The following is a 12,226-nucleotide window of genomic DNA, read 5'->3' on the forward strand; positions in this document are numbered from 1 at the left end:
TTCCCAAGCATGCATGGACTAGCAGTCCATTGCAAAGAAAGAATCATTGGCTTGTTCACTGTGAGTTGAATTCCCATGAACTCAGTTGCCCAAAGTCTCAGATTTATTATATCATTGCCAGTAATTTTGTTGGAGCTCCTTTGGATATAAATTCTCAACCAGTGTGGCACTTGGAAAATAGCATTTGCCTGCTGTCTAGGAAAGAGATTTGTAGTTTGGAAAATTTTGCAAGGTGGAAAATCTTTAGAATTATGCTCTAAAAGTTTGAGTGTTGTAAGGAATTGATCTCTCCCTTCATTTCTCTGGCTGGGCAGCTGCCTAGTTACAGGCTTATGAGGTCAAGTTTCTTCTATACCTTAGAGAGTGTATTACAAATTATATTATAGTTTGCTTGTCTTTTTTCAAAATGTTATTTCAGTGTCTTAACTAGCATGAAATTCACAAATTTCTTTGGCTTTGGAGACTCGTAGTATCAATTTACAGGGTAATTCATTCATTTAGTGAGTATATACTATGTGTCAGCTAATGTGTTGGAAGATGGGGTATGAAGAAATAGACATCTTTTTTTTTTGTTTGTTTTTGTTTTTGTGGTTCGCGGGCCTCTCACTGTTGCGGCCTCTCCCGTTGTGGAGCACAGGCTCCGGACGCGCAGGCCCAGCAGCCATGGCTCACGGGCCCAGCCGCTCCACGGCATGTGGGATTGTCCCGGACCGGGGCACGAACCCGTGTCCCCTGCATTGGCAGGCGGACTCTCAACCACTGCGCCACCAGGGAAGCCCTAGACATTGTTTTATACAATAGTTGTGGTTGTCAGAATTGACCCCATCTTTGAGATCCACATAGGAGATTAGTCCAGTGTGGGGACAGACTAGCAGTGTGTCCTTGCTCTGATCACCATGTCCCATCACTGTCTTCTCTTCACCCAATTATTCCCGAAAGCCCAAGAGACACTTTCTTATGACCTTCTTTCCTGCTTCTTACCCAGTTCTATTTAATTGCTTTTTGGAACCGAGCTTCTTCTCCTGATGAAGAAATCTTCTCTACCATTTGCCTTGGACTGAGAATGCTTCCATTCCTTTCATTTACCATACAGTGATTTCCATATGAGTCTTTCTGTTTACTTCTTGAGAAATCCAGTTTTAGACCACTGGTTTATTCTACCAATAACTTTCCCTAAAGCGGATCTGTAACTCTTGCTTGTGGCAGTTGTGTGTCCTACTCACAGGAATGCTGTTTGGCCAGGCTTCTCTCCCTTTGGACCACGTCCAAGAGAATATTGGCTTTAGAATATTGGCTTAGGGAATATTAGTGTTAGCATTTTACTTCTGAGTGTTTCTTGCTGATCTTATATCACTCTGACATTGCCTTATGCCAATTTTATATTCAGACAAGATCCATCCCATCCCTCCGCACCCCTTTCTCCTTTTTCATCACCACCTTATCTCCCCAGCTTCTGAGTATCTTCTGAACACTTGCTCATCAGGCTAGTATTGATCCTTCAGGAGCAAAGGTAAAGTCTTCTAAAAAGAGTCATGTTGATCTTTCCGGAGGCTCAGAACAGACTAAATCAAAGACTAGGTTTTGTCAGAAATCCAAGAGGGTAAGACTGAAAACACATAGCGGGGACACTTTCTATTTTTCTGTTAAAACAGAGCTTTCTTTGTGGGCTGTCCCTCTTAGGAGACAGTGACACTGAGTAAGGAAGAATCCTAGGGCAGAAATGCACCTCAACCTATTGTAGAGGTTCTCTTGGTGTTCATCCACCAAACTGGTACCTAGTTTACCATTCACTATGGGGCTCAGGCCCTACCAGGACATTACCAGGAGAGCAGTAAGAGAAGCTTCCAACGCACACCTGAGACATAAAGAAAATGATAAGACCAGAGTTATCATTTGCTCTGGGTTGAGCCTCAAAAGACTTTTCACGAAACCCTCCCCTTTGTCTTATGGACAGTGTCTTCACATACAGTATCAGGATGGCTATGAGAACATTCCTTCTTGACCTTCTGGTCAGACTGATCTGTGATGTGTGACAGTGGAACCTGGCTGTCTGACATGTGACAGAAATCCCACTATTCAGTGGGGTCATTGGCTGGAGTAAATCCTAGAAGCTTTGGGCTAGCAGGTCTGGAAAAATATGAATGTTCTCAGAAATATTCTCCAATTGTTTAGATGGTCAGTTCAGCAAACCAAGAGGAGATTACATTCTTTACGTTGTGGAGTGAAGATTGTTTCCTTGGTGAACAAGACAGTACTGTCCTGCTGATTCTATCCAGCACATGAGTAACTTTGGCCTGTGGGCTGGTAGCCTCCAATGCCTAGTCAAATTTTGAAGCTTATGATCAGCCCAGGCATGGAGGCCCCAACCTAGGGCTTATAACATCTCAACCCTAGGAAGCATGGATTGAACAGCTGTGCATGTCTCACAGATGACTGTAAAGTAATGAAGGGGCAAACATTTTCATTTGTAGGAGTGTTGTCCTTTGAAGAGAATGTATTCAGAAGCTTTATATTTATTACTTTAATACTTCCACTATAGCAGATGATTTGGAAATTTTCACTTGGCACTTAGCATAATCATATGGGGGGGTTATTGGATGAAGAAAGATGACATTAAAAAACTATCATCTTTGTTGTCTTTCCATTTCTGCATTGTAGTAGTCGTTGGATAAATGAAAACATGATTTGGACCAAGACAATTACTCTAGAAAAGGGCAAAAATATAAACCCTAGAGTAACATGGTCAATAAAGAGTCATCTACAAGTCAAATTAGGGTACATAAGATATCATTATAAGGGCAAACTTTATACATTTAAAAACTTCTAAGCCCCAATAATTGATTCATGTTATATCACACAGTGTTTGATGTGGCGAAATTAAAAGGTAATCAAGAATTTGGTGAGATCCTTAGTGTTCCTTGTTAGACGATAGTCATATGTACTATGTAAGAATCTATACAGTGGGGAACTATTGGTGGATTCAAGAGTGGTTGATCCTCTTTTCCTCTAGGTTTGGAAATCTCATGGGATGGAGACAGTTTTGTAGAAGTCATGGCTGCACCCCATCTCAAGGGCAAACTCTGTGGTCTTTGTGGCAACTACAATGGACATAAGCGTGATGACTTAATTGGTGGAGATGGAAACTTCAAGTTTGATGTGGATGACTTTGCTGAGTCCTGGAGGGTAGAGTCCAATGAGTTCTGCAACAGACCCCAGAGAAAACCAGTGCCTGAACTGTGTCAAGGGACAGTGAAGGTAAAGCTTCGAGCCCATCGGGAATGCCAGAAACTCAAATCCTGGGAGTTTCAGACCTGCCACTCAACTGTAGACTATGCTACTTTCTACCGGTAAGTACAGTGCTTTGGGGAATAGGCTTGGGTTACAGACCAAGGGTAGACTTGACCATGGAACAGAGGGTATCAAATCCCTTGGTGTACAAAACAAGGGCCCCAAAAGTGCAGTGTAAACACCTCTGCTGCTTTCTTCTCTTGAGACTGATCTCATCTTGACTCAGCCCCACATTATGTCCCAAATTAGGAAATTGAAGGGCATATTTCAGAGCTATCTCCTTTAAGTGATTCTGTTTTTGTGTCTGCAGTTTCACTGGAAAGCTAGTGACACGCTAGGATTTTTCCAGGTGTAGCTTGACTCTTAAGATTGAAGAGTGCTTCCCAAAATCTGGCCTAAAATGCAGTGGTATAGGGCAGAGGTAGGAATCTCAAATCACTCTGGCTGCCTTTGGGTATTTGAGTGAGCTTGGTTATTCTAGGTCTGAGGAAGAGTTCATCAGGTCTTTCTCATCGTCTTGCCCAGAACACATCTGCACATGGAAAACAAGGTGGTGAAGTGAGGATTCCTTGGACTTTAGCCAACTATGAGACTTTGTGTCCAGAGTCAGAGGAGAGTAGAAACAGGGCTTGAGGATGGAGGAAGGAAAGACTCTCATTAAGACCATGGATTCCATTTGTATTAAGCAAACCATTTTAATCATTGTATTAAACGAACAATACCTATTCATTGAAGTTACCTGTTTTGTGAATATAAAGGCAACACCTACTTTTACATAAAATTAGCTATTATAACGTGCTAAAGATTTAAAAAATTCCCTATTTCATAACCCTGAGCTAAACATTGCTTTCAGTTCGGCAAACATGTCTATACATTTCTGTACGCAAACTTGTATGTATAGTGCAACATTTATACTATGTATCGATGATATATGGAAAAAAAAAGACCATGGGTTCCATAAACTTTTCTAATTCTGATTAACCTCCTTCCATACAAAGCAACTGGTTACAAAGGAGAACTGGCTTTGACTTCTGTGCTACAAGCTTGCATTTGTGAGTTGATGAGTTTGGCCTGGTTGTACTTCCATTTACTACACAATTCCATGAGGTTCAAGAGCTAAGACTGTATATAACTTTAACCACCGTGGATGTGGGAGGAAACATGAGATGAACACAGTCCAAAAAGGCCTTGTTTAAGTGATTTGCCTGTGCCTCTTAAAATGAGAAAGCTCCTGTGGTCTGAAGCCACAGAGAAGTTATTTTTACCCTTTAACTGCCACCAGTTTATTTCTCCTAGTTCTCGTTAAATGTGATCTTTTTTATTTATTTGATCTTTGGATATAAAAGATAAAGTTCTATAAAGTCAGCTCAAAGTAGGGTGGAAAAAGGACTGTCCCTGTCATCACAAATCCCTGATCATGGCTGCATCTGCCAAACCATTTGGCTCCAACTCATGTGTTTAGTTCCTTCAAGGCATTTTCCGGTTGTAATTTGAATTCACTGGGTTCCCTTCTTTCTCTTCCCTGTACCACCCCCTAGATTGACCTCACCCTTGTCTATTGAAATCAAAAGATCTTAATGCACTCTGGAGTGAATTAAGCACCTGGACAGACAAACCAGGCTTCATTTGGAATCTAAATACCCATCACTTGAAAGTCTGATGGGAAGCAATAGAGCACAGCAATTAAGAAATTTGTGGTCTCCCAGAGCTAAAAATCCAGTCCAGCTTTACAACCTTGAACGGTTATTTAAGCTCGCTAGACCTTAGTTTGCTTATCTGGGAAGTGGGGATAATAATGAGCCTTCCTTGAAGAGCTGTCGTTCAGATTCAGTGAGACTGTGAACATAGATGCATGTGCTCAACCCAGTGCCCCCGAGCAATGTGCTCCATAACTGTTGGCTGCTATTGTAGCTTCTACCATTAATTAAATGATTAACAAGGGTAAGCCTTCTTTTGGAAGCTCCCCTACCCCAGTTGTGGATTTGAATTGGACCCTTCTCTGTCTGAAATAGAATAGAAAGGCTGTACTTCTCCCAGGACCCTAGCAGCCTACACCTTTGGTTTTCATCCCATTTCAAAGGAACGTGTTGAAAGCAAAAATTGGAGAGCAGGCCTGCAGAGATTCTTCCCTTTTTGCAAGTTTCAATTTCTTTGCTCTTTGGTGATTTATTTTGTATTATGATCCCTGGACTGCTAGCAGGAATATGATGAGCACCTTGGCAGAAGTCGTGAGAAACGACTTTGACATGAACAGAGAGAACCGAAATTGTTAGGTGGCCAGACAGATGCTAACCTTCTGCTGTTGAAAGTTGCTACAGTGGCGCAGTTGGGGGGCGGCGGGGGAGTCACTGTGTAAGGGGCTGGATGCCCGAGTTTGGGGAGCTTATGAGAAGGCTCTTGGGATCTTTGTGCACTGAGGTTTGGAGGATGGAGTATGGTGGGAGGTGAGCTTGTGTTCTGCTGTGTGCGATGCAGGGACAGAGCACCCTTCCAGGCCAGCCGCTCCCTGGAAGAGGCAGGGGAGCCCAGGAGGGCAGAGCTGGACAGTCCTGACTGTCACGCACTTTGCTGATTATCTCATTCCCCAACCGAGAGGTTCACCTTCATGCACTTTCAAGTGAGGGTGGCCAGTATTGGGTAGATCCTGGATTTCTTTCTTTCCTCCAAGCACGGATGTGGCAGGAGAGAGAAAAGAAACAAGGTCAACGTGGAAAGGGAGTTCTGTTCTCAGGGGATCTCCAGCAAGGGACAAACCTTAGGGAGCCTTTAGGAAACAACGGACAGAGAATGCATCGGGCGATGCCAAGCCGGATGTAACCTCAACCCTGCCACTTTCTAGCTGTGTGGCCCTGGTAGCTTGCTGGGTTTCAGATTCTTTGCCTTTAGAATAGGTATGACAGCGACTACCTGGTGGGATTGCTACTCCAAGGACTGAGGTCAACGGGTGGTGCCACGTTGGCCCGTGATAGACAGGCCATCCTGGCACAGTGTACTGTTGTCCTGTGTCCCTTCCTCTCTATGGAGAATCTGGCCCCCACCCATCCCTGGCCACTTACCTTTCTGATTGTCGAGGTCTTCTCCTGTGCTCATCGTGGAGAACAGATTAGACAGAGTCTCACTGATGAATCTACGGAACGATTTATAAATGAACCGTTTCTCTTTCGTGACCTTGAATGAAATACAGTAAGTGAAGATTGCATTGCAAGCCTCTAAAAAATTGTTCTTTTTGTCTTATAAGAATAATATATGTTCATTGTATGACAATTAAGTGACATTAAAAAGAATAAAGGAGAAAATAGCCATCGCATCACGTTCCACATGTAAAATTTTGCCTGTATATTTTATGTCATTGGCGGAATTTCTAAATGATGCTTAAAATTTAGTCATGACCTGTGTTTTAAGGGCTGTGATCTTTTTTATGACTCAATATAGGACTAAAGGGATTTGCCTTGATATCATGGAAAGTCATATATATAAATTGTATATGAATTTGATTCCTTTCATTTTCCCCTTATCCTTCAAAGAAGTATCTTTACTTTCCTTTAGGACAAAGAATAAAGTTGCATAATATACAAATGCCACCTTCCAAGTACCATTGTGTTTGTAACTTAGAAAAGGGAGAGGATAAAGGAGGTATTTCTCTCAGGAAGTGTTACCCCTTTTGGGTTTCCTTAATCATATGAGAAGTTCCAGAGGGAAAATTCTATTATAAATATGAGATAGCTGTTCTTATAAGATCAAAGTAATTTCTAATTTCTCTGAATTAGAGTTTACTTTTGAGATGTCTAGGACTTAGAACTCTTATTTTATTTTGGTCTTTTACCCAGTTCAGAATTTTTAATAGTAGACTGTCCATTGTCTAAAAACTTGAAAAACTTTGTAAATGAATAAGAAATGACTACATATTAGCCAAGACTTTCTTTTTCTCTTTTGGGAAACTTTAAGATTTGCTCATTTTTTCTTCACACATCAGTTCTACCCGTCATGACCTCATTTGCTATAAAAATTAAAGGCTTTGTGATCAGCATATTGGCTTCATTAACTCATTGAATATGTTTGGATGCAAAATAATTTAATTATGAATCACATAAATATTTTAACTGGCTATGTTGATAATGTGTCTTAAGTCCTAGAGTTGCTAATTGACTTGTCCTCAAATTAGATAATCCCCTTTGCAAATCTGCATTGGCCGCTGCTGGTCACGGAGACATTTCTGGTAGCAAGGGAGGTAGTTAGTATACCGTGGAAACATGAATGTGAAATCATTTCAATTATACTTGGATTCACACATAGGCCTCCCTGAGGAGGAGATGTTGTCTTTGGGTCTCTTTTCTCATTTCTTTGTTTTCACCTCCCTCCCCCAGCCTCATGCTGCCTTCTCCATCTGTGTCTTGGCTGCCAACTGGGAAATCCAGGAGGAATAAGCAGCCCCCCACCCCATAGGCTCCCTGGCGGTCCTCAGCAGCCAGTATCGAATCCACTCCCCACCTTGAATTCGGGCAGGCTGACGAGACCAGTCTTGGCAGCCCCCAGGGGCCACAAGGAAGCCAGGGGATGGGCTGAGCTATGTGGGTCACACTGGGGAGAGAGAAGACCACCTATACCTTGGGCTGGTGCATGAAACACTAGCAAACTCAGACCTGAATCTTGGATGAAGTAGTTGCAAGTGAGTGTAACCTGCTAGCAAAGCGGGCCTCTCCAGTCAAGGCAGTCCCACATTTCAGAAAAGCCAGGAAGATTAATGTGAACTGCAGCAAAGCCCAGGCCTTTACAGACCACCGTCGTCTCAGGACTGTTTTCCTCTCCCCACTCCCCTTCATGCAGTATAATTCACCGGAGCAAAAACTCTGTTCACTTGTTTGGTTTGGGTAAGTGTCTTGGGATTCCCAGTCTAGGAAATGTTCTTTTCTTTCCATGCAGTGTTTTTTACAGCTGTAAGGAATTGAAGGAAGGCCAGGGGATTCACAGATGTGTCCTTCCCGCTGAGGTCCTGGGAGGTAGGTGGTGGGAGGCTGTGCAGGAGAACGCTGGAACTCCGACAGCACAACGGTGTCAGAGATGCTGGCGCCTGGGGACTGCCAGTGGCTTCCTTCCAAGGGAAGATCACAGCCTTTGTGGATGACCCACTTTGTGTTTTCCTATAAAGGAAACTCATCATTTATTATAAGGCAAGAGGAGAGATGCAGGCAAGGGTACAGACTTTATGTGTGTGTGTGTGTCTGTTTGTAGGAGAAAATCATATAAAAATCATATAAAATCATATAAAGCTAACTGCTGTTCTATAATTAAAATCAAGCCAATCTTCCCTTCAAAGGAGAAGAGAACGTGCTTGGAACATTTCTGTTTACAGCTTTTAATGATTTGCCTCAAATTGCCATTAGAACTAGGGTCCTAAATCAAATGAGATGTTCATTTTAAAGTGTGATGTTCTAAACCTGCCTTTTTATTTTTCCTTTGGCAAACTTAGCTTTTAGGATGAGCAGCCACTCTGAATATGTAATAAAGGTGACACCAGGTGGCAGTAGACACCTCAGTTGTACCACCGATCAGACTTCATCCCTTACGAGTCCAACCTTAAAGTTCAAAATGTTGTCCCTACTCAGTAGCTCTCTCTCTCTCTTTCTCTCTCTCTTAACTTATGCCCTAGGCTACTCCTTCACTGTATCTAAATATACAATGCACATTTCTGCCTCTGGGTCCACGTCTTTCCTCTGCCTGAGATGCCTTCATTTTCTACATTGATTTAAGCTGAAGGCACAGCTCAAGTTTCATCCCAGGCCTCTGTAAATGTTTCTTCTTTGGTCTCTCAGAGATGCTGATTGTGTTTGTCCTTACTTCGTGCATGTACTGTATAGCACTGCTGTCGTCTCTCGCCCGCATTGGATTTTAGGTTCACTCGGGAATGGGAAATGTCTTTTCTACCCTTCTGTATTTCACCCAGCATCACCCCTGGAAGGTCTGCTTTGGGGAAAGGTTTCGTAGCTCCCTTCTTAGCCTTTCTGTCATCTTCATCCTCTCTGATCACCTTGTGACTTCTGCCCCCAATGCCAAGTCCATCTTAGATCTTTATCCCCATGCTCGTTATACACTTAAAGTCAGACTGTGCACACGTTTCTGTCCTTTCAGGGAATAGACTAGTCAGAGCACGTGGAGCCTCTGGTCCACCTTTGATGCTGCGGGAGCTATCAGCTCTTCTTATGCATGAGTCTACTACTGTGACCGCCAGGGGCAGGCCTCTGAGTCTCAGAATCCACCTCTGCCTGCTAACAATTCTCTTGTAAGCCACTTGGACCTCCTGGATCCTCTTCTATACCCTCTATCTATAGATGGCTAGTGTTGGGCCTTGCCCTACTTTGTGTGTGGTATTTGGATCTACAGATATTTCTGCATTGGCCTCTTCCACCATCCTGTCCCATGGAGTCATGGACTGGCACTGACTCTTCCTGGTCACAATGTGTGACACTGTTCATGGGGTATTTCCCCTCAAGGAAGTTCACCTGAGCTTTTGGTGTCCAGAGTTTTTATTGGGACTCGATCACCTGCTGCCTGCTGCCTGCATGGCTGACCTTCTGTAGGCCCTCCCAGAGGTCATGCTAATGCCTTTAGTCTCCAGCTCCTCTGGAGGTTGGAGCTGTTATCAGGTGGCCCAAAGCCCCCATCATGAAGCACACTGCTAGAGTGTCTCCTGGCCAAAGCACCCAGGCAAAAAAGGACAATCCTGTCAAGCAGTGCATTCCAGGGGCCTAGAGATCACTCCCCAGGTGCTAAAGGCCAAGGCCAGACTCTCTTTGGGCCAGCTTAATTCTTTACTACACAGCCTACCTGGCTCAAGGTTAAATGTAATTTCAGTTTGATTTTAATTTTAGCTTTGAGTTTATTTTCAGCATAAACTTCCTGGAATCCTGCAGTGTTTCTCCTCAGAAAATTATATTTTGGATTGTAATTAGATGGGGCTTTTGAACACAGATTTGAATGAGTGTCACTGTAGCAGGTAAAACACTAATTATTTTGTAGCATGTCTCTTGGCTGCTTAGGGGACTTAGATTACTCCTTAGTAAGCAGGAGACTGTCTGGTGTAGCTTTATTATATTTTCGTTATAGATGGGTATAAAGCCCTTTCTATCCATGAGAGTGACAGGGGTGGTGACTGACATGAGGAATGTTTTCCTCATGTCATTGTTGAGCTAACTGGGACACTGAGAGGTGAGGGGACTCATTCCAAGCCCCCCGTGGAGCCTGAGCAGCCAGCCTGACAGGACACCTGGTCTCGGGTGTTTGTCAGAGAACTTGGCAAGAGCTGCTAGGGCTGCTCTCAGAGTCCACCACTGTCCACTCAGGTTTTTAAATATCCTGCTTTTGCCATGAGCTTTTGGAGGAGGATTTCATTAATTACTTAATTCACTCCTTTTACAACTTTTGAGTGTGCACCTGCTGTGTGCCAGGTACTGCTGTAGGTGTGGAGATCTGGGACTGAACAAGAGAGACAAAAGTCCTTCCTTCAGACAGCTCACTGTCTAGTGTGGACAGATGGCGATAAATAAGAAACAAGGTCATTGCCAATTGTGAGTAGAGGAATGGGGGAAATAGTGTGATATGATAGGGTGGGCTGGGGGTGGCCAACTTGGAATAAGGTAGACAGGAAGAGCTTTCTGGAGGTGTGCTTCTTTGAGTGGAGCCCACCGTGTGTGGGAAGGACGGGGGTGGGGAGGTCTGTCATGGGCGGGGGAAGGGCAGGCCTCTATGCTGGGAAGGGTGTGGCCTGTTTGCAGGCCAGAGAGGAGGCTGCCAGTACTGGTGCCTTTAGAAAGTGCTGGGTATGCTACCAGTCACTGCATGAGCTTGGAAGCAAATTCTTCCCCTGTCAAGGTTCAGTTGAGATCGTGGCCCCAATCAATACCTTGAGTGCAATCTTGTGAGACCCTCAGCAGAGTCCATGCCTGGACTCCTGATCCATAGAAACGGAGCTAATAACTGCGTTGTGTTTATTGTTTAAATTTATTGTTAAGCCTTTCCTGTTTTCCTCATTCACTAAGTTTCATTTTATTTCATTCTGCATGTAGTTTTGTAAACTGGTGTAAATCCTTTCTGGAACAAGTTGAGGAATAAGCGACAGTGGCCACGGGTAAAGGATCTAACACCTCCGAACTTCTATTTTTTGCGTGCAATAGAGATGATATCATCACCAACAGATTGGTCATAAGGCTGAACGAGGTTTCCCTTGTAACGCCCAGGTGGAAACACCAAGGAATCTACTTCCCTTGGCCACATCACCAGTGTGGTCTAGTGGCATTCCGCCTTGAGCCCTGTGGTTTCAGGTTGTTCTATAGAAAATTAAGGTACGCAGTTGGGTGCCAGAATGCCTCAGAACCGAGAAAACCTGAGGATGGGTGTCCTCAGAGATGGCTGTGTGTGGGCTGGCTTCCGTCAGGCCACAGACAGATTGGTTGAATCTTTGATGTGCTGTGAGTACAGCCCTGTGACTCAGTGAGGCAACAGGGACAGGAGCAGCGTCTTGTGAAATCAGCCGGCATCCTGGCAGCATCATGGCCTTCTCAGAGGTGGCTCACTGGCCCCTGTGCTGTGCTGGGAGCTCAGGGTTGTACTGTGCTGGACGGCCATCCAGGACTTTTTGACTATCAATCAAGCTGGCAAAAATTAAAATTGATGGAGAGCGTGCAAATATGAAATAGGAGGGAGGCTTTTGTGATCCTGGATCGTCCTACACATGGAAATCTTATAGTCAATCTCAATTTTCTTCTGACCTGGCAAGGGAAAGGAGCAGTAGGCTTGTACACACAGGCTTTCACAGGGGCCGCTGTTTCAACTACAGACCAAATATTCAGAAGTGTGTACGTGTTTAAAAAAAAAAAAGACTGGGGCTTCCCTGGTGGCGCAGTGGTTGGGAGTCCGCCTGCCGATGCAGGGGACGCGGGTTCGT

The 12,226-nt window shown here is 44.0% G+C and overlaps 1 protein-coding gene across 2 annotated transcripts in view; it reads left to right on the forward strand.

Annotated features, from left to right (window-relative positions):
• The window catches only part of BMPER (BMP binding endothelial regulator), a 255,227-nt gene that overhangs the window by 174,445 nt on the left and 68,556 nt on the right, over positions 1–12,226 (forward strand). For both annotated transcript variants that reach the window (XM_082632885.1, XM_082632886.1), the window contains one exon: positions 3,011–3,347. In XM_082632885.1, the coding sequence (XP_082489011.1) occupies positions 3,011–3,347 (337 nt within the window). The remainder of the gene's footprint in view (positions 1–3,010; positions 3,348–12,226) is intronic.

Source organism: Mesoplodon mirus (assembly GCF_964341445.2).
Source record: "Mesoplodon mirus genome assembly, chromosome: 9".
Taxonomy (NCBI): Eukaryota; Metazoa; Chordata; class Mammalia; order Artiodactyla; family Ziphiidae; genus Mesoplodon; species Mesoplodon mirus.